Here is a 26,406-nt window from a genome sequence, read left to right as displayed (position 1 = left end):
TGGGTACAATCTAAACATATTCATATTCACCAATGAAAAACAGGAATACTTTTTTCCATATACACTATGAGTAGAATAACTCTCTGACCATGAACCCATTTAAATGGAATTTGGGCTATAAGTTCATTTACCCTTTTGCTTTCCTGAGTAAATACCTCCACATTTTTTCCCAGTTTATGTTTATACTTTCTGATTATTGTCTTTCCCCTGGCTTTAGCATTTGTGAACCACCTGTGTGCCTGTGCAGTTGAGGATAGAGCTTATTATTTCCTCTCTGGACACAATGACCAATTAAACTCAAGAGACTCTGGAATCCCTAGCGCTAAAATAGAGGATGCAGCATGTAGGAATAGTTAGCCCTTAAAGGGACATCCTTTCTCTATGTCTTACCCAATGTTGCTGGTACCGATAAAATCAACTTCTCCCTGTAAACTTCACTAGGAACCTCATGAGCAGAGCCAACATCAATCAGTCAAACATGCTCCAGCAACTGAAGACATACCTATAAATCAGTTTTATTTCATTGTAAGGACTTTTCTCATATTATATATTCACGATGCAGCCCAGGTTACATGCCAATGCCATTCCGATCTGTGGGAAAAAGGTCATTGAATAAGAATGTTACAAAGCTTGAGAACTCAAAAGGGAATTGCATATGTCGACCATGTCTCAGAAAGAGCGCACACAGAAAGGCACAGGTATCTCTCTGATACTTGAAAGAAAGGTGAGTAATGGCTGAAGCAAGGAATTCTGTCCTCTGGTCACCTCACCCACGTTCCTGCCTCTTGTGAAGTCATCAGTATTTGGTTTGTTTGCTAGGGATCTTAAAATAGATGTCAAATATTTTCAGTGATTCAAACCACCCTGGTTAACATTTCGCCCTTTAGAATGCACATTTGACCATCATATCACCAAACATTAAAACTGTCAGTGGGATGTTTTTAAGCAAAACATGGAATAGTGGTATTTAAGGTTTCTTTTGATTAGTGCAAGATATATAAATAGGAGAGACCGTAAGATGACCGTGAAACGAATGTGTGCTTGTCAAGGGAGGAGTCCAGTTTTCTGATAATAGAAAAGAGGATTTAGAACGAGTAGATCCCACTGTCATACAAAATGTGGGGAGAGCAGAAGATGTGAAAAAAAGAGAAGAAAATACCGATGCTGAGTAGAGTCATCTTATGGCCCACACCTTTCAGATAACCCAGTACCCCGACTACCCACTGATTTGACTTTCATTTACTGGAAACTATGGTCTCAGTATAATGGTAGAAGCAAAGAAAAAGTGACATATTTAATTGTCTCACATTATAATATAAATTTACAATTAGTGTTGGCACCACCAACAGTAAATCTGGTCATATGTCTTCTGATGTGCATGCCAAGCAGAAATAATGGCCCATTATTATGTTATTGATTAGTACAATGACTGGTATCCACGATACTCTAAGTGACGAGCAGCTCACACTCACTCAATGCTTGCTGTCTGAGGCACGCATGACTTCAGACCTGTGCACCGCCTTATTCGAGCTTCACAGTAACTCTCATTACCAGTGCAGAGATTCATTCTAAATGTGGCAGAAGGGTGATCACCAGTGTGCTCAGGATCAGACACCTCAGAAATGGAACGTGGGCAGGTGGTAGATCCAGGGGCTGTTTTGCTAAAAGCTAACTTTTAAAGGTGATTTTTTTCTACCATTACCAAATGAGTAGATAATGTGATACTTCCTTGTTATTTTGATTTGTGTTTCCTTAATGACAGAAAAATTGTATATCTTTTCTATTTCTAATTTTGCTTCATATTTTTTCCTCCCCCAAGTTGTTTATTTATTGGATTTTTGGACTTGTCTCATAATTATTATGTAGTAATTCTTTCTGAGGGGGTTGCCTGGGTAGCTCAGTAGTTAAGCATCTGCCTTCGGCTCAGGTCATGATCCCGGGGTCCTGGGATCATGGCCCACGTTGGGCTCCCTGCCCGGTGGGAAGCCTGCTTCTCCTTCTCCCCCTCCCCCTGCTTGTGTTCCCTTTCTCACTGTCTTTGTCAAATAAATAAATAAAATCTTTAAAAAATATATTCTTGGATTTTATTTATTTATTTGAGAGAAAGAGACAGAGAAAAAGTATCTGCATGTGGAGGGGTAAAGGGAGAGGGAGAAGCAGGTTACTTGTTGAGCAGGGAGCCCCATGCAGGGCTCAAGCCCAGGACCCTAGGCTCATGACCTGAGCCAAATAGGTGCTTAACTGACTGAACCACTCAGGTCCCCCTATGTAATAATTCTTTGTTTTAAGATAGCAATCATTTTTGACATAAGCACTGCACATTTTTGATCTGGCACTTTGCTCTTATCTTTATGTATCATAATATTTCCTGTGAAAATTTTAAATTTACATGTATGCCAACAACAGTCAAATCTCATATCCTTTTGCATTTTTCAGCTGAAGGTATATTGCTGTTATTTATCAAGGAATAATATATATGTGTTGCTAGAAAGCTGAAATTGAACCCACGTATCACAGAAGGGTAAAAATATTTTCTAAAATTTTTTTTCTTTCTTTCTCTTTTTAAATAAATTAATTTATTTATTTTCAGAAAAAGAGTATTCATTATTTTTTCACCACACCCAGTGCTCCATGCAATCCGTGCCCTCCATAATAACCACCACCTGGTACCCTGACCTGCCACCTCCCGCACCACTTAAAACCCCTCAGATTGTTTTTCGGAGTCCATAGTCTCTCATGGTTCACCTCCCCTTGCAATTTCTCCCAACTCCATTCTCCTCTCTAAAATTTTTTTGAGAGACAAGAGTGTATGCACAAGCAGTGGGGAGGAGCAGAGGGAGAGAATCCTAACCAGGCACAGTGTGGAGCTCAGTCTCAGAACCCTGAGATCATCTGAGCCAAAATCAAGAGTCAGAGGCTTAGTGGACTGAGCCACCCAGGTGCCCTGAAAGGGGTTAAAGTTCTTAGAGCTATCTCGCCTCACACTGGTGTAGGTGTACAGTGGCCTGTTCTCCCTCTGGAAAAGCCAGTCCGCCCCGTGTCAGGTAGGTCTGTCTCTGTCGTGCTAGCCTGTCTTCAGTGCCTCACCTTCTGTCTAGCCGCACTCACTCCCTTCGTGCTTGTAAATTCAAATGGGGTTAAGTCTTAGTAATGATCTGCCTTTAAAACCACAAAGTGGACTAAAGAAACTTCGAAGAACTCGGGTCATCATTAACGTGCCTGATCACTTCACCTCCACAGACTGAGGAAAATTAACTTGATAATATGATTCTTGATGGTCTTTTTTCATGTATAAGCACCGCTGTGTGGCCGTAGTCAATCTCACGGTGCTCTCTGCAGACCTGGAGGGAGACATGGTATAGAAAAAAGAATTGCCCTTAAGTCCTGGCCTCACCACTACCGAGTGTGCAGATCATTTATGGTCACTGAGTCACAGTAGCAATAACATGTAGTTCACATCTGTTTTTCAGTGTCTGTCTCTTGTCAGTCAGGGAGGGATTCGATGGTCAAGTGTTGGGGATGAAGGAGTGCCCTTGTCCTGATGAGTACTGGGTAATGTATGGAGTGCTCCACCACTGCATTGCACACCTGAAACTATACTACACTGTAGGTTAACCAACTGGAATTTGAATAAAAATTTTTAAAAAGATATATAAAGATGTCTCACCTGTGGTTAACACAATAAATTATGCCAGCCGTAATTTTACTACCTTGAATCAAATCATCTAGGACCAATATTTTGTACACACATAAGAAAAGGGAGAACTGAAATGTCTTTTACCACTTAGTTGTCTGTGCTCTCTGCATATAAATTATATACTTTATCATTTAAAACTGATGCTCGACCTCATCAATTTAATTGAACATAACTACTAAAAAACAGGGGAACTACTTTCTAACCTAAAAGAATCATACTGTATTTCACAGGGGTTCTATTTAATTGACCACAAATTATATTTGGTGTTTAATTATTCATTATAATAATCAAATTTGGTTCAGTTCCAATAAGAGTATTCAATAATTATGTATTGATTACTTTTCTATTTTATATTTTTCTAGGAATGAAAAATAAGTGAGTCATCATGAACTGGGCTAACGAGAGCTCCTCAAGAGAGTTTATACTACTTGGCTTCTCAGACAAGCCCTGGCTACAAATGCCTCTGTTTTTGCTCCTATTAATATCATACACAATCACCATCTTTGGCAATGTGTCCATAATGATGGTGTGCATTCTGGATCCCAAACTTCACACACCCATGTATTTCTTCCTCGCTAATCTCTCCATCTTAGATCTGTGCTATACCACAAGCACGGTCCCTCATATGTTGAGAAATATTTGTCGCAACAAAAAGACCATCAGCTATGGTGGCTGTGTGGCCCAGCTCATTATCTTCCTGGCCCTGGGTGCTACTGAGTGTCTCCTCCTGGCTGTCATGTCCTTTGACAGATATGTGGCAGTCTGCAGACCCCTGCACTACGTAGTCATTATGAATCATTGGTTCTGCTTAAGGGTGGTAGGCTTCTCGTGGCTCACTGGCTTCAGTAACTCAGTGCTGCAGTCTTCCTTGACCCTTGACATGCCACGCTGTGGTCACAAAGAAGTGGATCACTTTTTCTGCGAGGTGCCTGCCCTTCTCAAGTTATCATGTGCTGACACAAAGCCTATTGAGGCTGAACTCTTTTTCTTTAGTGTATTGATTCTGCTAATTCCAGTGACATTGATCCTCATTTCCTATGGCTTCATAACTCATGCAGTATTGAGAATCAGGTCAGCAGAAGGACGACGAAAAGCTTTTGGGACATGTGGGTCCCATATGGTGGTGGTGTCTCTATTTTTTGGAACAGGTATATACATGTACCTACAACCACCTTCATCCACCTCTAAGGACTGGGGAAAGATGGTTTCCCTCTTCTATGGGATCATCACACCCATGTTGAATCCCCTCATCTACAGCCTTAGAAATAAAGATATGAAGGAGGCCTTCAAGAGGGTGATCCCAAGAATCTTTTTCTACAAAAAATAAGTACTCCTTTGTGATAAGAATCTTCTGAGCCTCTATTCTTGAAGATGGTAATAAGGTTTGAACTGATTTTCTTATTTTTCAGGCTCTTATGATTTCACTGTATTCTACCAAAAGTTAGAAATGTTTTCCTCTTTTCAGAAAGCAATGCGGAGACTGTAAGATACCTTATTTAAATTAAAAACCTCTTTGCTTTCCAGAACTTCACTCGATGGACTTTGTTCCTTGAGGACACTTGGGTGATTGACCTTCCTATTTATGTTATTTGTTCTACTACCAACCATTGTCTACCATCTTAGTTTGGGATTTCTGCATCTTTATCATGTTTTAAAAGATTTTATTTATTTGACACACAGAGAGAGACCACAAGTAGGCAGAGAGGCAGGCAGAGAGAGGGGGGAAGCAGGCCCCCTGCTGAGCAGAGACACCCCCCAATTCGGGACTCGATCCCAGGACCCTGAGGTCATGACCTGAGCTGAAGACAGAGGCTTAACCCACTGAGCTACCCAGGTGCTCAAGCATCTATATAATTTTGACCACCCAGTAATTACACTACTAGGGATTTACCCCAAAGATACAAATGTAATGATCTAAAGGGGAACATGCACCCCAGTGTTTGTAGCAGCAGTGTCCACAAGAGTCAATGTATGGAAAGAGCCAAGATGTCTGTTGACAGATGAATGAATAAAGAAGATGTGGTTCATATATAAAATGGAATATTACTCATCCATAAGAAAGGATGAATATTTATCATTTACATCGATGCAGATGGAACTGGAGGGTATTATGCTGAACAAAGTCAGTCAGTCCAAGAAAGACAACTATCATATGGTTTCATTCATATCTGGAAGAAACAATGCATAGGATCATAGGGGAAGTGATGGAAAACTGAGTAGGAAGTCATCAGAGAGGGAAACAAACTGAGAGACTCTTAACTATAGGAAACAAACTGAAGATTGCTGGAGGGGAGGGAGGATGGGAGGAATGGGTAGTTGGGTGACGGGCATTAAAGAAATTACATGATGTAATGGGCACTGTGCTATACACAACTGGTGAATTATTGAGCTCTACATCTGAAGCTAATGATGTACTATAAGTTGGCTAATTGAATTTAAATTTAGAAAAAAAAAGATATTTTTATTTATCTATTTATGAGAGAGTGAGAAAGAAAGAGAACACCAGTTTGGGAGAGGAGCAGAAGGAGAAGCAGCCTCCCCAGTGAGTGGGGAGCCTGATGCAGGGCTGGATCCTGGGGCTCCAAGATCATGACCTGAGCCAAAAGCAGATGCTTAACTGATTGAGCCATGCAGGTGCCCCCCGTTACATTTTTATCATTATATAGCCCATGATCTCAAGGCAAAAATTCCCATCATCACCCAAGCCTTCCGTAACTTCACTCTCACACACCTTGATATGCATCATGTTCTCCTTCCAGAGTTGCTTGAAACATGTAGTATCTGCCTCTAATCTAGCAGGCTTAAACTAGTTAGGTGTGCACATCTCATACTAGAGACTTGAAATATCAGCTAAGTTTCATTTCTTGCACTATGTTTAATTCATCATTTTACTCCCCATGGACAGCATTTCTCCTTTTTCTCCTTTTGGAAAATCCTTATTTGTCTCAAGTTCTGCCCCAAACATGCAGGGTCTCCTCTAAAGAGGACTTTTCAGAAGAAAAGTAGTCAACAGTTACCCTACTGAAGAAATACTCTAGTTGCTGGAGGAAATGACCCTTCAACCCAGGCACTTAAGTAATAATTTGCAGTTAGCAATGTAAGGATATAGATGAGGCAACATTCAGGCAACATAGAAAGGGTTACAAAACAAAGCTTTACAGTATTTCATATTATGTTTAACATTTTCATGTTAAATTACAAGGAGTTTAATATGATTACAATATAAAGTAAAAACACACACACAAAATGAGGCTGGAGACGTGAGCTGAGAAGTGTGGCTGTATCAAGTTAACAAAGCAGAATAATTTCAGTGTAGAAGGTGCCACCAACAGTGAAAAGTAACTAAAAAAATAAGTACAGAATATGGCTCTTATATAATTTTCATGTGTTTACTAAATACAGCATTTCAAATAAATGAGAAAAGGAATAACTTTAAAAATATGGTGCTTAAAAAGTTGCTTTTCTCAGAAAAATTAGTAAGAAATTTAAGGTGCAAAAACAAATGAAAACAATAATATGCCTCATACAGATGACTTTTTAAAATTGTTTTCTCTTGTTGAGTATATGATAAGCATTTCAAACCCAAGACATTCAAGCCAAGCACCTGCTCTTCCTTTTCAATACAAAATCTTCCTCATCCGCTCCCTATTTTAATGAAGACAGTCCCCTGTTGTTTACGTGTGCAGATCAGAAACAATGAACCGTATCTTACACCATTACCTCCAAGCTTTGCACATCAAAACCATTACCAAGACATAACAATCATTTCTCTTTGGTATCTCCCATTTCTCCATTGTTTCCTTCTTCACAATTCTAGAGCCATCATCCTTTAACTAGATCTGCTGAGTCCCCAGTCTACCCATATGCATTCCTCTTGATGCTCTGCAATACGGGTTAGACTATATAGTCACCAGCAGTGCAAGAAGGTTCCCTTTTCTTTATATCCTCACCAAGACCTGTTATTTCTTGTGTTGTTGGTTTTAGCCATTCTCATAGGTGTGAGGAGATATCTCATTGTAGGTTCTTGCTTGTTTTTGTTTTTTGGTGTCTTTTTTGTTTGTTTTCAAGGTTTTATTTAAATTCAAGTTAGTTAACATATAGTGTATTACTAGTGTCAGGGGTAGAATTTAGTGAATAATCAGTAGCATACAACATCCAGTGCTCATCACATCAGGTGACCTCCTTAGTGTCCATCACCAAGTTACCCCATCCCCCCCCCCAACTTCCCCTTCCCCAAACCTTAGTTTGCTTCCCATAGTTAAGAGTCTCTTATGGTTTGCCTCCTTTTCTGGTTTTATCTTATTTATCCTTTCCTTCCCCTATGTCCATCTGTTTTGTTTCTTAAATTCCGTATGTAATGAAGTATCCTATGACACTTGTCTTTCTCTGACTAACTCATTTCACTTAGCATAATATGCTCTGGTTCCATCTACATCATTGCAAATGGTGAGTTTTCAAATATTTGATGGCTGAGTAGTCTTCTATTGTGTGTATATATAAACCATCTCTTCTTCTTTGTAAGATTTTGAAACCCTTATTTTTTATTATGTTATGTTAGTCACCATACAGTACTTCGTTAGTTTTCGATGTAGTGCTCCATGATTCATTGTCTGCATATAACACCCCGTGCTCATCGCAATACGTGTCCTCTTTATACCCATCACCTGGCTAACCCATCCCCCTCCTCCCCTCTGAAGCCTTCAGTTTGTCTCCTGGAGTCCATAGGCTCTCAGGGTTTGTCTCCCCCTCTCATTTCCCCCCTTCATTTTTCCCTTCCTTAATACCACCTCTTCTCTTTTTTAATTTTTTTATATTATTTTTTTCCTTTTTTTATATATTATTTTTTCTTTTTTTTTAATTTTTTTTTATTTCAGCATAACAGTATTCATTATTTTTGCACCACACCCAGCGCTCCATGCAATCCGTGCCCTCTCTAATACCCACCACCTGGTTCCCCCAACCTCCCACCCCCCACCCCTTCAAAACCCTCAGATGGTTTTTCAGAGTCCATAGTCTCTCAATACCACCTCTTCTTTATCTATTCAATGTCAGTTGCATCTGGGTTCTTTGTCTGTTTTATTACATTGCTGCTTTAAACTTTGGATTGTAGGGGCCCCTTTCAATCATTATGTTTGTATCCTTTGGATAAATGCTAAGTAGTGCAATTGCTGGGTCATGGGGTAACTCCATTTTTTAGTTTTTGAGGAATCTCCATACTGTTTACAAGTGGCTGTTTCACTCTCCATTCCCACCAACAGTGAAAGAGGGCTCCCCTTTCTCTGCACCCTCACCAACATCGGTTGTTTTTTGACTTGTTAATTTTAGCCATTCTGACTGGTGTAATTTGGTATCTTATTGTGGTTTTGATTGGTCTCTCCCTGATGCTGAGTGATGTGGAACATTTTTTCACATGTCTATTGGCCATTTGGATGTCTTCTTTGGAGAAATGTCTTTTTATGTCTTCTGTCCATTTCTTGACTGGATTTTTTATTTTTTGGGTGTTGAGTTTGAGAAGTTTTTTTTATAGATCTTTGATACTAACCTTTATATGATATGTCATTTCCAAAATCTTCTCTCTCCTCCATAGGTTGCCTTTTAGTTTTGTTGCTTGTTTCTTTGGCTGTGCAGAAGATTTTTATCTTGAAGTCCCAATAGTTCATTTTTGCTTTTGTTTCCCTTGCCTGTGTGATGTGTGTAGTAAGAAGTTGCTATAGCCAAGGTCATAGAGGTTGCTGACTGTGTTCTGCTCTGGGATTTTGAGGAATTCCTGTCTCACATTTAGGTCTTTGACCATCTTTGATTTTGTTTTTTTGTACGATGTGAGAAAATAGTCCAGTTTCATTCTTTTGTATGTGACTGTCCAGTTTTCCCAGCACCATTTGTTGAAGAGAATATCTTTTTTGCATTGGATCTTCCTTCCTGCTTTGTCAAAGATTAGTGGACCATATAGTTGAGCGTCAATTTCCTGGTTCTGTATTCTGTGATCTATGTGTCTCTTTTGTGCCAATACCATACTATCTCATTATAGTTTTGATTTGCATTGCCTTGAAAAATGCAGAGGATATGATATATATATATGTACACACACATACATATACATACATACATATATATTTTACGTGTAATGGAATATTACTCAGCCATAAGAGAGAACAAGATCATAACAACAACAAAAAGGAGGATGGAATCACCATTTGCAAAAACATGAATGGAGCTACAAAGTATTTATTCTAAGTGAAATAAGTCAGTCACAGAAAGAGAAATACCATATGATTTCACTCATACGTGGAATTTTAGAAATAAAACAAATGAGCAAAGAGACATAAAAAGAGAGAGAGGCAAACCAAGAAACAGACGCTTAACCTTAGAGAACAAATTGATGATGACCAGAGGGGAGGTGGGAGTGTGGGTGGGTTAAATAGGTGATGGGGAGTAGAAGTGCACTTGTGAAGAGAACCAGATGTTGTATGGAAGTGTTGATTCATTATATTGCACACCTGAAACTAATATTACGCTGTACATCAACTAACTAGAATTTTTTTAGAACATAATTTTATTTTTTTATTATGTTCAGTTAGCCAGCATACAGTACATCATTAGTTTTTGATGCTCTGTTCAACAATTCATTTGTTGTGTATAACACGAAGTGTGCATCACCACACGTGCCCTCCGTACTGCCCATCACCTGGTTACCCCACCCCCACCCCCACTCTTCTGTAACCCTCAGTGTGTTTCTTGGGGTCCTGAGACTCTCATGGTTTGTCTCCCACTCTGATTTCTTTCCATTCGGGTTTCCCTCCCTTCCCCTTTGCTCTGGTCCTCTGCTCTACTCCTTATGTTCCACATATGAGTGAAACCATATGATAATTGTCTTTCTCTGACTTCTTTCACTTAGCATAATGCCCTCCAGTTCCAACCACGTTGACACAAATGGTGAGTATTCAGAGGGCTGAGTAATATTCCATTCCATATATGTACCACATCGTTATCCAATGATCTGTTTAAGGGCATCTCAGCTCCTTCCACAGTTTGGCTACTATGGACAGTGTTGCTATAAACATTGGGGTGCATGTGGCCCTTCTTTTCACTACATCTGTATCTTTGGGGCAAATATCCAGTAGTGCAATTGCAGGGTCATGGGGTAGCTCTATTTTTATTTCATTTTTCAGTGCTCTAAGATCCATTGTTTATGCACCACACCCAGTGCTCCATGCAATACCTGCCCTCCTTAACACCCACCACCAGGCTCACCCATCCCTCACCCTTCTCTTCCCCAAAACTCTCAGTTTGTTTCTCAGTGTCCGCAGTGTCTCTCCTGCTTCGTTTCCCCCCACCAATTCATCCCAATTCACTTTTTCTTTCCTTGTCTTAATGTCCTCCATGTTATTCCTTATGCTCCACAAGTAAGCAAAAACCATATGATAATTGACTTTCTCTGCTTGACTTATTTCATGCAGCATAACCTCCTCCATTCCCGTCCATGTTGATACCAAAGTTGGGTATTCATTCTTTCTGATGGCCACATAATTTTCCATTGTATATATGGACTCTATCTTCTTTATCCATTCATGTGTTGAAAAACATCTTGGCTCTTTACACAGTTTGGCAACCATGGCCATTGCTGCTATGAACATTTGGGTGTAGATGGTCCATCTGTCCACTACATCTGTATCGTTGGGGTAAATACCCAGTAGTGCAATTGCAGGGCCAGAGGGAAGTGCTATTTTTAATTTATTAAGGAATCTCCACACTATTTTCCAAAGTGGCTGCACCGACTTGCATTCCCATCAACAGTGTAAGAGCGTTTGCCTTTCTCCTCCATCCAACACTTGTTGTTTCCTGCCCTGTTAATTTTGGCCATTCTAACTGGTGTAAGGTGATATCTCAATGTGGTTTTGATTTGAATTTCCCTGATGAAGTGTAGCTCCATTTTTAATTTTTTTTTCATTTGTATTTATTTTTTAAATTCTTCTCAGTGTTCCAGAATTCATTGTTTATGTGCCACACCCACTGTTCCATGCAATACATATTCTCCATAATACCCACCACCAGGTTCACCCAACCCCCCACTCCTGCCCCTCCAAAACCCTCAGATTGTTTTTTAGATTCCATAGTCTCTCATAGTTCGTCTCCACTCCAATTTCCCCCAAATCCCTTCTCCTCTCCATCTCCCCATATCCTCCATATTATTTCTTTTCTTTTTTTTTAAATTTATTTTCAGTGTAACAGTATTCATTGTTTTTGTACCACACCCCGTGTTCTATACTCCACAAATAAGTGAAACCATATGATAACTGACTCTCTCTGCTTGACTTATTTCACTCAGCATAATCTCTTCCAGTCCCATCCATGTTGCTACAAAAATTGGGTATTCACCTTTCTGATGGAGGCATAACACGCCATAGTGAATATGGACCACATCTTCCTTATCCAGTCTTTTTTTTTTTTAATTTCTTTTCAGTGTAACAGTATTCATTGTTTTTGCACCACACCCAGTGCTCCATGCAATATGTGCCTCCCTAATACCCACCACCTGGGTCCCCCCAACCTCCCACCCCCGGCCCCTTCAAAACCCTCAGGTTGTTTTTCAGAGTCCATAGTTTCTCATGATTCATCTCCCCTCCCAATTTCCCTCAACTCCCTTCTCTTATCTATTCTTCTGTTGAAGGGTATCTTGGTTCTTTCCACAGTTTGGCAACTGTGGCCATTGCTGCTATGAACATTGGGGTACAGATGTCCCTTCTTTTCACTACATCTCTATCTTTGGGGTAAATACCCAGTAGTGCAATTGCAGGGTCATAGGGAAGCTCTATTTTTAATTTCTTAAGGAATCTCCACACTGTTTTCCAAAGTGTCTGCACCAACTTGCATTCCCACCAACAGTGGAAGAGGCTTCCCCTTTCTCCACATCCTCTCCAACACACATTGTTTACTGTCTTGTTAATTTTGGCCATTCTAACTGGTGCAAGGTGGTATCTCAATGTGGTTTTTAAAAATATTTTATTTGACAGACAGAGATCACTAGGAGGCAGAGAGGCAGGCAGAGAGAGAGAGAGGAGAAAGCTGGCTCAATGCAGAGCAGAGAGCCCAATAAGGGGCTCAGTCCCAGATCCCTAGGATCATAACCCGAGCCAAAGGCAGAGGCTTTAACCCACTGAAACACCCAGGTCACCCTCTCAATGTGGTTTTGATTGTAATCTCCCTGATAGCTCTCTGATGTTCATCCCTGATAAACATTTATATATATATATCAATCATGACGATGAACATTTTTTCATGTGTCCATTAGCCATTTGTATGTCTTCATTGGAGAAGTGTCTGTTCATGTCTTCTGCCCATTTTTTTGACATGATTATCTTTTTGTGTGTGTGTTGAGTTTTGAGTTCTTTATAGATCCTGGATATCAGCCCTTTATCTGTATTGTCATTTGAGAATATCTTCTCCCATTCCATGGGTTGCCTCTTTGTTTTGTTGACTGTCTCCTTTGCTGTGCAGAATCTTTTGATCTTGATGAAGTCCCAAAAGTTTATTTTTGCTTTTGTTTCCTTTGCCTTTGCAGACATATCTTGAAAGATTTTCTCTGGCTGATGTCAAAGAGGTTACTACCTATGTCCTCCTTTAGGATTTTGATGGGTTCCTGCCTCACATTGAGGTCTTTTATCCATTTCAAGTTTATCTTTTGTATATGGTGTAAGAGAATGGTTGAGTTTCATTCTTCTTCACATAGCTGTTCAATTTTGACAGCACCATTTATTGAAGAGACTGTCTTTTCTCCACTGGATATTTTTTCTTGCTTTGTCAAAGCATAGAATTGAGAGTCTACATCTGGGCGCTCTACTCTGTTCCACTGGTCTATGTGTCTGTTTTTAATGCCAGTAACATGCTGTCTTGGTGATCACAGCTTTGTAGTAAAACTTGAAATCAGGCAACATGATGCCCCCCATTTTGTTTTTCCTTTTCAACATTTCCTTAGCAATTTGGGGTCTCTTCTAATTCCATACAAATTTTAGGATTGTTTGCTCCAGCTCTTTGAAAAATGATGGTGGAATTTTGATTGGGATGGCATTGAAAGTATAGATTGCTCTAGGCAGTATAGGACATTTTTAACAATTTTTATTTTTCCAATCCATGAGCATGGAATAGTCTTCCATCTTTTTGTGTCTTCTTCAACTTCTTTCATAAGTGTTCTGTAGTTCCTCGAATACAGATCTTTTACCTCTTTGGTTAGTTTTATTCTCAGATATCTTATGGTTGTTGGTGTTATAGTAAATGGAATTGATTCTCTAATTTCCCTTTCTGTATTTTCATTATTAGTGTATAAGAAACCAGCTGATTTCTGTACATTGATTTTGTATCCTGTCACATTACTGAATTGCTGTATGAGTTCTATTGGTTTGGGGGTGGAGCCTTTTGTGTTTTCCATATAAAATATCATGTCATCTGTGAAGAAAGAGAGTTTGACTTCCTCTTTGCCAATTTGAATACCTTTTATTTCTTTCTGTTGTCTGATTGCTGTTGCTAGGACTTCTAGTACCATGTTAAACAAGAGTGGTGAGAGTGGGCATCTTTGTTGTGTTCCTGACCTCAAAGGGAAGGCTGTCAGCTTTTCCTCATTGAGAACAATGTTCACTGTGGGTTTTTCATAGATAGATTTTATGAAGTTCAGGTATATTCCCTCTATCCCTATATTTTAAAGTGTTTTAATCAGGAGCGGATGCTGTATTTTGTCAAATGCTTTTGCTGCATTAATTGAGAGGACCATGTGGTTCTTCTATCTTCTCTTATTTATATGTTCTATCACACTGATTGATTTGTGAATGTTGAACCACCCTTGCATCCCGGGGATGAATCCCACCTGGTCATGGTAGATAATCTTTTTAATGTACTGTTAGATTCTATAAGCTAGGATCTTGTTGAGAAGCTTAGCATCCATATTCTTCAGGGATATCGGTGTGAAATTCTCCTTTTTGGTGGGTTCTTCTCCTGGATTGGGGATCAGGGTAATTATGGTTTCATAAAGACTCTGGACATTTTCCTTCTGCTTCAATTTTTTGAAACAGCTTGATGAGAACAGGTATTATTTCTTCTTTGAAAGTTTGAGAACAGGTATTATTTCTTCTTCTAGAATTCTCCAGGGAATCTGTCAGGTCCTGGGCTCTCATTTTTTGGGAGGCTTCTGATCACTGCTTCAATCTCGTTACTAGATATCAGTCAATTCAGGTTGTCAATTTCTTCCTGATTCAGTTTTAGAATTTTATAGTTTTCCACGAATGCATCCATTTCATCTACGTTGCTTAACTTATTGGCATATAACTGTTGATAATAATTTCTGATGATTGTTTCAATTTTCTTGGTGTTAGTTGTGATCTCTCCCTTTTCACATAATTGTATTAATTTGGGCCTTCTGTCTTTCCTTTTGGATTAGTTTGGCCAATGGTTTATTGATTTTATTGGTTCTTTCATGAACCACCTTCTCGTTTTGTTGATGTGTTCTACTGTATCTCTAGTTTCTATCTCATCAATCTCTGCTCTACTCTTGATTATTTCCCTTCTTGTGTGTGGAGTTGGCCGAATTTGTTGTTGGTTCTCCAGTTCTTTAAGGTGTAAAGACAGCTGGTGTGTTCTGGAGTTTTCAATTTTTTTGAGAGAGGCTTGGATGGCTATGTATTTCCCCCTTAGGACCGCCTTTGCCATATCCCATAGGTTTTGGACCCACATGTCTTCATTCTTGTTGGTTTCCATGAATTGTTTAAGTTCTTCTTTGATTTCCTGGTTGATACAAACACTCTTGAACAGGGTGCTCTTTAGCTTCCAAGTCTTTGAATTCCCTCCAAACTTTTTCTTGTGGTTGAGCTCCAGTTTCAAAGCACTGTGGTCTGAGAATGTTCAGGGAATAATCTCAATCTTTTGGTATCATTTGAGTCCTAATTTGTGACCCTGTATGTGGTCTATTCTGGAGAAGGTTCCATGTGCACTCAAGAAGAATGAGTATCCTGTTGTTTTAGGGTTGAATGTTCTGTATATAACTATGAGGTTCATCTGGTCCAATGTGTCATTCAAAGCTCTTGTTTCTTTATTGATTTTCTTCTTGGATGATCTGTCTATTCGTGAGTGTGGCATATTAAGATCCCATACCATTAATGTATTAATATCAATCAGTGTGACTCTTTCTCTTGGTTTACAGTTGTCTTGTGTAGTTGGCTGCTCCCATATTGGGGGCATAAATATTTATAATTGTTAGATCTTCTTAGTGGATAGACCCCTTAAGAATGATGTAGTGTCCTTCTGTATCTCTGACTACAGTCTTTAGTTTAAAATCTAATTTATCTGATATGATAATTGCTACCGCAGCCTTCTTTTGCGGCCCGTTGGCATGAAAGATGCTTCTCCATCCCTTCACTTTCAGTCTGGATGTATCCTTCAAAATGGGTCTCTTGTAGACAACATATGAATGAGTCTTGTTGTTTTATCCAATCTGCAACCCTGGGTCATTTTATGGGCATATTTAGGCCATTTGTGTTGAGACTGATTATTGAGAGATACATTTTTATTGACATCATGTTACCTGTTAAGTCTTTGTTTCTATAGATTTTCTCCATAAATTTCTGTTCAATGATATTCCTGGGTTTTTCCTCTTTTATAGAACCCCCCTTAATATTTCTTGTAGTGCCAGCTGGGTGGTGTCATACTCTTTTAAACCTTGCTGGTCTTGGTGTGGCTGGGTGGCTCAGTGGGTTAAGTCTCTGCCTTCAGCTCAGGTCCTGATCCCGGGGTCCTGGGATCAAGCCCCGCATCGGGCTCGCTGCTCAGCAGGGATCCTGCTTCTTCCTCTCTCTGCCTGCCTCTCTGCCTGCTTGTGATTTCTCTCTCTGATAAATAAATAAAACCCAAAACTGAAAACAAAAACAAAAACAAAAACAAAAAACCTTGCTGGTCTTGGAAGCTCTTTATCTCTTCATCCATTTTGAAAGTCAGTCTTGCTGGATAAAGTGTTGTTGGCTGCATGTTCCTCTCATTTAGTGCCCTGAATACATCTTGCCAGCCCTTTCTGGCTTGCTGGGTTTCTGTGGACAGGTCTGATGTTATTCTGATGGGCTTTCCTCTGTACATAAGGACTCTCTTCCCCCTAGATGCTTTCAGGAGCTCCTGTCTAAAATTATGATTCATTGTTTTCACAATCAGGTGTCTCGAGGACTTTCTAGATTCTATCATTTTGGGAGGAGACCTTTCTGCCTCTAGGACATGAATGCTGGTTCCATTCGCCAGATTGGGAAAATTTTCATGGAGAATTTCTTCAACTATATCCTCTAGTCTTCTTTCTTTCTCCTCCCCCTCAGGGATTCCAATAATTCTGACATTGGAACGTTTCATGGCATCATTTATTTCCCTAATTCTGTTTTCATGTTCTAGTTCTGTGGAAAAAAAATAGATGGTATTTTGATACGGATTGCACTGAATGTATAGATTGCTTTAGATAGTATAGCAATTTTAACAATATTTGTTCTTCCAATCCATGAGCATGGAATATTTTTCATTTCCTTTGTGTCTTCCTCAATTTCTTTCATGAGTGTTCTGTAGCTTTCTAAGTAAAGATCCTTTGCCTCTTTGGTTAGGATTATTCCTAAGTATCTTATGGTTTTTGGTGCAATTATAAGTGGATTTGATTCCTTATTTTCTCTTTCTTTGTTCTCACTGTTAGTATATAAAAATGCAACAAATATCTGTGCATTGAATTTGTATCCTGCCACTTTGCTGAATTCCTGAATGAGTTCTAGCAATTTTGGGGTGTAGTCTTTTGGATTTTCCACATAAAGTATCATGTAATCTGCAAAGAGTGACCATTTGACTTTTTTGCCAATTTGGATGCCTTTTATTTCTTTTTGTCCCTGATTGTTGAGGCTAGGACTTCTAGTACTCTGTTGGACAGCAGTGGTGAGAGTGGATATCCCTGACCTATTCCTGACCTTAAGGTAAAAGTGCTCAGCTTTTCCCTTTGAGAATATTTGCTGTGGGCTTTTCATAGATGGTTTTTATGGAATTGAGGAATGTTCCCTCTATCCCTATATTTTGAAGGTTTTCTTTTTTAGTTTCTTTTTTTTAATTAAATTAATTTATTTTCAGAAAAACAGTATTCATTATTGTTTCACCACACCCAGTGCTCCATGCAATCTGTGCCCTCTATAATACCCACCACCTGGTACCCCAACCTCCCACCCCACCCCCCGCCACTCAACCCCTTCAGATTGCTTTTCAGAGTCCATAGTCTCTTGTGATTCACCTCCCCTTCCAATTTACCCCACTCCCTTCTCCTCTCTAACACCCCTTGTCCTCTGTGATATTTGTTATGCTCCATAAATAAGTGAAACCATATGATAATTGACTCTCTCTGCTTGACTTATTTCACTCAGCATAATCTCTTCCAGTCCCGTCCATGTTGCTACAAAAGTGGGTTATTCATCCTTTCTGATGGAGGCATAATACTCCATAGTGTATATGGACCACATCTTCCTTATCCATTCGTCCGTTGAAGGGCATCTTGGTTCTTTCCACAGTTTGGTGACCGTGGCCATTGCTGCTATAAACATTGGGGTACAGATGGCCCTTCTTTTCACTACATCTGTATCTTTGGGGTAAATACCCAGGAGTGCAATGGCAAGGTCATAGGGAAGTTCTATTTTTAATTTCTTGAGGAATCTCCACACTGTTCTCCAAAGAGGCTGCACCAACTTGCATTCCCACCAACAGTGGAAGAGGGTTCCCCTTTCTCCACATCCTCTCCAACACACGTTGTTTCCTGTCTGCTAATTTTGGCCATTCTATCTCCTGTAAGGTGGTATCTCATTCTAACTGGTGTAAGGTGGTATCTCATCCTAACTGGTGTAAGGTGGTATCTCTGGTTTTGATTTGAATCTCCCTGATGGCTAGTGATGATGAATATTTTTTCATGTGTATGACAGCCATTTGAATGTCTTTATTGGAGAAGTGTCTGTTCATATCCTCTGCCCATTTTTTGATATGATAATCTGCTTTGTGTGTGTTGAGTTTGAGAAGTTCTTTATAGATCCTGGCTATCAACCTTTTGTCTGTACTGTCATTTGCAAATGACAGTACAGCACTGGAGTTTTAGTTCTCGTTAATTGGTAAACTCAGTCTTGGCTGGATGTTCTTGTTAATATTCTGTGGGAGGGGCCTGTTGTGTTGATTCTAAAGTGTCTTTGCCCTAGACAGATCTGTATCACTCTTGCCAGGGTGTCGGGCTAAGTAGTCTGCTCTGGTTTGCTGTATGTGGCTTTTGTTCCCTGAAGGCTTTAAGCACAGCTTTAGAGGTTGAGAATGAAAATAAACAAAATGAAATGGTGGCCTCCCAATCTCTGCCTCTCAATCCAAAAGCTCAGTGCCCCATTCCTCAGTGAGCCCTCAGAGAAAAGAAGTCAGTCACTCCTGTCTCCCTGTTTTTGGCTATACTCCATGCTCATGGGGCCTGTGAATGAGCGTTTCTATTCAGGCACATGACCCCAATTTGAGTCTCCAAACCCTGTGGATACCTGTGGGACATTCCTGTGTTCTTCTACTGGGGGAGGAAAGGGGGTCTCCCCATTTCTGCAGCTTGTTGAACCCCTGCTCAGAGAACAGTGGCCCAATTATGCTGTGGTTCATGGTTTATGGCAACCCCAAGCTGAAAACTCACTCCTGGGCTCACTCTTTGAAGCTGGCTTCCCCACACCAATGCTTGGGAGCTCTGCCACATTCAGGCATCCCTGGTCTTCCTGTGACCTGAGGATCCTGAGATCACACTGTTCCAGCTAGTGTTCTGCTCCCGCTAAGCCACCTGAGTGACATCACTCACTGGAGAAGACTTCCTAAAAATTCTGCTCTTGTGCTCTGCTGCTATATCACTTTGCAGGAGCTGGCTGATAGAGGCTCCCTCCCCCCACCTTCTATCTTCCCAGATATTTCCTCAGATTCACTTCTCTGTACCTCCTACCTTGAAAAAAGTGGCCGCTTTTCTATTTGTAGAGTTGCAGATATTCTTAGATCTCTGGTTGAGTTTTCAGGTGTTCAGAATGATAAGAGAGCTATGTAGCTGAATTCCTGGGACCAGACAAAATTAAGGTCTCCTACTACTCCTCCATTTTGGAACTAACAGGGTTAATCAATCTTACTAATATTTTCAGAGAATCTGTTCCTGGTTTCACTGATTTTTGTGTGGTATTTTTAGGTTCTATATAATTTATTTCTGCTCTAATGTTTATTTCCTTCCTTCTTCTGGCTTTAGGCTTCATTTGTTTTTCTTTCTCCAGTTCCTTTAAGTGACAGCTTAGGTTGATTATTTGCGAGATTTCTTGCTTCTTGAGGTAAGACTCTATTGCTGTCTGTTTCACTTTGGAATCGCTTTTGCTGTAACCAAAACTTTTTGGACCATATGTTTTCATTTTCATATGTTTCCATGTATTTTTAAATTTCTCCTTCAGTTTCCTGGCTGACCCATTCATTCTTTTTTCAATTAATTATTTAACTCATTTTTATTATGTTCAATTAGCCAACATATCATTAGTTTTTGATATAGTGTTCAACAATTCATTAGTTGCTTATAATACCCAGTGCTCATCACATGATCAACACATATGACTCCTTAATACCCATTAAGTATTAACTCCCTCACCTCCTCTCTTCTGTAACCCTCAGTTTATTTCCTGGAGTCTGGAGTCTTTCATGGTTTGTCTCCATCTCTGATTTCTTCCCATTCAGTTTTCCCTCTTTACCCCTGTGGTCCTCCATGCTATTCCTTATGTTCCACATATGAGTGAAACCTTATGACAATTACCTTTAGTCCCATGTTATTTAGCTTCCATGTATTTGTGGTCCTTCCACATTCTTTTTTGTGGTTGACTTCAAGTTTCACAGTGTTGTGGTTGAAAAATCTTTTTGTATTTGTTGAAACCTGATTTAGAACCTAGTATTTCATCAAAAAATACTAAAGTCAGAAATAATATATTATCCAACAATTCCAGTACTGGTGATTAGGTAAGAATGAAAACACTAATTCCAAAAGATATATATACCTCTATGTTTATTCCAGCATTATTTACAATAACCAAGATGCAGAAGTAACCCAAGTCCATTGACAGAAACACACACACACACACACACACACACACACACACATATAAAACTTAGACATTAAAAAGATAACTTGACTGTTGCAACAACATGGGTGGCCTAGAGAATATTATGTCAAGTAAATTAAGTCAGACTGAGAAAGACAAATACCGTATGATTTCACTTATATATGGAATATAAAAAAATAAACAAACAAGAAGAAGATTCAGACCCATAAATACAGAGAAGAAACTGACAGTTGCCAGAAGGAAGTGGGTGGATAGATGGGAAAAACAGATGAAGGAGAGTGGGACATACAAGTTTCCAACTGTAGAATGAGTAAGTCACGGGAATGAATGGTACAACATAGAGAATACAGTGTATGAAATTATAGTGTTATACAGTGACAGATGGTGGCTACAAATACGATGAGTACATAATAATGCATAGAGATATTGACTCACTATATTGTAATATCTGAAAATAATAGAAAATTGTGTTTATTTTTAAACAATCTTGCAAAGCTTGTTTTTTCCACTTACCAGTTTGCAACATTTTAAATTGTTGCTGTAGTATTTCATTCTGAAGCCAAATCTACCGAGACAGTGACAATAAGAAGAAATCTCTCCAATGCTGATTTCAGCATTGTCCACAATAGCCAAAATATGGAAAGAGCCCAGATATCCACCCACAAATAAATGGATAAAGAAGAGGACACACACACACACACACGCACACACACACACTGGGAAATTATTCAGCCATCAAAATGAAATCTTAGGGCACCAGTGTGGCTCAGTTGGTTAATCATCTACTTTTGGCTCAGGTCATGGTCTCAGTTTCCTGGGATCAAGCCCTGCATCAGGCCCCCTGCTCAATGGGGAGTCTGCTTCTCTGTCTCCCTCTACCCACTCCCCCATGCTCATTTTTTTTTTCTCTCTCTCTCTAATAAATACATAAAATCTTGTTAAAAATGAAATATTCAAACTGAGGGTTTTGGAGGGAAGGGGGCTGGGAGGTTGGGTGAACCTGGTGGTGGGTATTATGGAGGGCATGTATTGCATGGAGCACTATGGGTGCAGGTGCATAAACAATGAATTCTAGAACACGGAAACGAAATTTTAAAAATAAATAAATAATTTAGAGAATTAAATTAAATTTTTAAAAAGAGAAATATTACCACTTGCAACAACATGGATAGAACTAGACAGTATTATGTTAAGTGAAATAAGTCAGTCAGAGAAAGACAAATACCATATAATTTCACTCATATGTGGAATTGAAGAAACAAAACAGATTAACATAGAGGAAGGGAAGGAAAAATAAAATAAGATGAAAGTTGAGATAGAGGCAAGCCATAAGAGATGTGGAACTCTGGGAAACAAACAGGTTCGCTGGAGGGGAGGTGGGTGAGAGATGGGATACCTGGGTGATGGGCATTAAGGAGGGCACATGATATAATGAACACTGGGTGTTGTACGAACTGATGAATCACTAAATTGTATCTCTGAAACTAATAAAAAAAAAGAAAAAATCTATCATTTCTCTATTACAATATATTTCATTAAAACTAAATTTTATCTGTCATGGTTCAGTTATATTTTGAAGCATCTAGACAAGTTACTGACATATGTCAGCACTCAATAGTTATTTACTGATTGAATGAATAAATAAATACCCAAAATAACTTATATTAAGTTTTCTTGACATAATGATATAGTGCTTAAGCCAAATGAGGAAATGTTTAGTAGAGTCAATGTTAGGTCAGGAAAAAAGTATATACTGTTTTAGACTATTGTAGGAGAAATATTTGAAGACAAGAGCCTTTAGGTTCCTTAGAAAGCATGGTGGAAGGTGACCACCACATTTTTCTCTGTGTAGAACTAGAAATATTCTGCTTTTCTATAGCAGTTTTCAAGAAAGAATAGCCTGAGGAAAATATAAGTAAAAGAAAAGTCTATCTTGACACCAAAAGCAGTTGTCTTAAATTTTCCCTGAGCTCCAAGAAAGTTTTCCATGAAATTGTTGAAGTAAATGAGATTTTAGGATTCTTTTAGTCCCAAGTCCATTTCTCACAACAAGGAAAATGCCAAATTTTATCTTTCCCCTTTATTGTGGAAAGAAGTAAGGTAGAAGTTAGTATTCTCATGAGAGACTCTCTACAGTGTTTCTTGCTAAGAAATGTCCCCTGAGGTTCATTATCTGTATGGGGAAAATGCCCCCACAGCTTTATATAAAGAGAGAGAACACATCTTAACAAATAGGATTTTAGAGAAAAATTGGTTTCCACATATCAATATATTTGTGATCTTTCAAATCAAATAAATGAATAATATTAAGGAACTAAGATATGATGAAATGAAGCCACTGAACACAGAGAGAATATTCAATCCTTATCTCTAATACTCAATACAGTTGGAAAGAAAAGATCAATGTCAATTTTGCAAAAACAAGGAGTATAACCACTGAATACCTGCAATGATTTAAGGTGGGTGTTGTATGTGGGCAAGAGTGATCTATTTAGCTTCATTAATTTTATCTTTTTGTAACTCTGTAGGTGTTGTCACCTCTCTATGCAGAGTTTTATACTAAAATAAATGTGGAAATAAACTGACACTTTTAATAATGCAACATCATTATAACCTATAACATTAAAACTTGCTTCCTTTGGTGAAAAATAATGTAGGGACACTGTTTGCATTAGTGGGTTTTTCTGTGAATTAAAATATATGCATCCTAGCATTAAAAAGCTTAACACCATGAACACCAGATTCAAGCTACATGATAGGAGAGACTTGGAAAATGAAAGGGAAGAAAATGTAATCCTTAAGAGGCTTCTGACAAGGGTAATACACTCTGAATATTTAGATGCAACTGAAACAAGGATTAATGAACGATATGGACTCTTAATCACCAATGGGCACTATACTTCATAAAAGTAATCACCCACATATTAAGTATTTCATTTAATGAAGCATGGTAATACATATTGGATTAATTAATCCTCACAAAACACAGCTGTTAAGTAAGCAAAGCAGAAAAGGTTTATGTGTTAATTATCAGCAGTTGACTGGATCCAGGTTCTCTGACTTCATATCCTCTTTTCTACGACAACACTGTTTTTAAACTTCTTTCCACTTCAAAATATACATTTTACATCATAACCCAAGTGACACACGTACACATACACTCACAAGTACAATGGAAACAAAGAGCAAACCCATAAAGAACCATAGAGCTGTCAAGTTTGTGATAGATTACAACTCCTGATGTGACAAGCACCAGCACATATGATATCATTTTTTAAACACTGATGTCTTGGAAGTCTCATATCACCAGGATTTAGCATTTGATTAGTTCCTCAAGTAATGAACATGTGGAAAGGGATCATTTCCTTTCAGCTGATGTTTCCGGTTATGACAAAAGGTTTACACTACAAAAGTCACTTTAGGATTTGAGGCATAGACCCAACGAATAGCACTATGCCTTGTTTCTATGCATTCAGACTGATCTGGCTGGAGCTCAGAAAGTCCTGAACTTACCTAAACCAAGTCATGAATTCAAGCAGAGTGGCCCAGGGCCAGCAGATGGTGGATGAAAGAAATGAAGCCATGTGGTAAGTCAGCATGGGTGGTTCCTGGAAAACACTCCTTTGCTTTATGCTATTCTCTGACACAAGAGCAATTCTGACTTTCCCCTTCCCTAATCATTTTTCTATAAACATTTGTTCTATTGCATCTCCTAGGCAAACTAGAGAGATTTGTTGGCCTTTCTTTTAGATGTGCTTCAAAATAATCATGTTTGACATTTAGACCCCTACTTTTTCATGAGTACAAATATTAGATCACTTCACTGAAGTGACACCACAGAGGAAACTCCCTGCATAATTTACTGTACTTAAATAACTAAATGGACAATCAGGAAAATCCAACACTGAAGTAAAAGTCCTCACTGTGACCTGAATCCACCAATAAGAGGAATGATGGTCATGAGTCTGAGCAATGCAAGTACTCCAAAGGTCTTCATCCTCTTGGGTTTCTCTGACCATCCCTGGTTGGAAATGCCACTCTTCGTAATGGTGTTTGTGGCTTACATCTGCACACTGGTTGGAAACATCTCGATCATTGTGGTGTCCAAGGTGGACCCTCATCTTGACAGCCCTATGTACTTTTTCCTTTCCAACCTCTCCTTCCTGGACCTGTGTTTTACCACAACCACCATCCCTCAACTGCTGTGGAATCTCTGGGGACCAGATAAGTCCATCAGTTATGGAGGCTGTGTGGCCCAATTCTATATGTTTCACTTCCTGGGGGCCACAGAATGCATCCTCTTGGCGGTCATGTCCGTGGATCGGTACGTGGCCATCTGCAAGCCCTTGAGGTACCAGGCTATCATGGATCGGCGATTCTGTGTCTCCCTAGTGGCTGTGGCATGGATAAGTGGTTTGGCTAACTCCTTGCTTCAGTCGTCCCTCACTATCCAACTGCCACTTTGTGGTAACAACAAGGTGGATGACTTCCTGTGTGAGATTCCAGTGATGATCAAGATGTCCTGTATCGACACCACTTTCAATGTAACTATGCTCTCTCTTGTAGGGACATTCTTTACCCTGGTTCCCTTGTCTCTTATCCTTCTCTCCTATGGGTTCATTGTAGCTACAGTACTCAGAATTCGGTCATCAACAGGAAACAAGAAGGCCTTCAACACCTGTGGCTCTCATGTTATTGTGGTCTCTCTCTTCTATGGGCCAGTAATATGCATGTACGTGCAACCTTCTGGTACTAAATCCCAAGACAAGGACAAACTCATGGCTCTGTTCTACAGTCTGCTGACTCCTATGCTTAACCCTTTTATTTATACTTTGAGGAACAAGGACATGAAAGGGGCAATCAGGAGGCTTCTCCTCCCATTGAACCATCAGAGAAGAGAATAAAACACAGCAATTTTATACTCCATACTCTCCATGTAAGACTCCAAAGAGCCCTTGCTCTCTATATATCTCTGGATGTAACCCTCTTCCAAAATGGTTAGAATCCTTCAGTCATTATCTGATCTACACATATGTGTATTCACAAAGTGCTATGATTTATTGGCCCTCATTTTGCAATGTGAACCTTAATCCCCACTTGTAAATTACATGAGAGTGAATCCCTGTCATTAAGTCCTCTAAGTCCATTGAGAGATGCTGCTATAGGAATCTGAAAAGTAGCTCACTGACTGACTCATTCATCACCAGTCAAACAAAAGGAACCCTCTCATTTTATGCATAATTTTATAAAAATAACACAAGTATCATGTCATCTGTGAAGAGGGAGAGCGTGACTATTTACACAAGTTAGAATGGCAAAAATTAACAAAATAGGAAAAAACAGATGTTGGTGAGGATGTGGAGAAAGGGGAACCCTCTTACACTATTGGTGAGAATGCAACTGGTACAGCCACTCTGGAAAACAGTATGGAGATTCCTCAAGATGTTAAGAACAGAACTACATTATGATCCAGCAATTGCACTACGAGGCATTTACCACAAAGATACAGATGTAGTAAAATAAGGGGCATATGCACCTCAGGGTTCATAGCCACAATGTCCACAATAGCCTAAATGTGGA

General features: G+C 39.2%; 2 protein-coding genes across 2 annotated transcripts; both read left to right on the top strand.

The window, feature by feature from the left end:
• The first annotated feature begins 4,082 nt into the window (after positions 1-4,082).
• Positions 4,083-5,024, top strand: LOC131833308 (putative olfactory receptor 2B3). The gene has a single exon (XM_059176425.1). It carries the CDS (start codon positions 4,083-4,085, stop codon positions 5,022-5,024), a length of 942 nt encoding a protein of 313 aa, XP_059032408.1.
• A 19,761-nt stretch (positions 5,025-24,785) lies between these two features.
• Positions 24,786-25,730, top strand: LOC131834755 (olfactory receptor 2B11-like). Its single transcript, XM_059179383.1, has one exon. It carries the CDS (start codon positions 24,786-24,788, stop codon positions 25,728-25,730), a length of 945 nt encoding a protein of 314 aa, XP_059035366.1.
• The last annotated feature ends 676 nt before the right edge of the window (positions 25,731-26,406 follow it).

The sequence above is a fragment of the Mustela lutreola genome, chromosome 6 (genome assembly GCF_030435805.1).
Source record: "Mustela lutreola isolate mMusLut2 chromosome 6, mMusLut2.pri, whole genome shotgun sequence".
NCBI lineage: Eukaryota > Metazoa > Chordata > Mammalia > Carnivora > Mustelidae > Mustela > Mustela lutreola.
Note: the sequence above shows the minus strand (reverse complement) of the source record. Positions and strands in the feature narration are given on the sequence as shown.

Bases quoted from the DNA above. Each gene is read 5' to 3' on its own strand.
- LOC131833308 (XM_059176425.1), top strand. From the start codon at position 4,083: ATGAACTGGGCTAACGAGAGCTCCTCAAGAGAGTTTATACTACTTGGC.
- LOC131834755 (XM_059179383.1), top strand. From the start codon at position 24,786: ATGAGTCTGAGCAATGCAAGTACTCCAAAGGTCTTCATCCTCTTGGGT.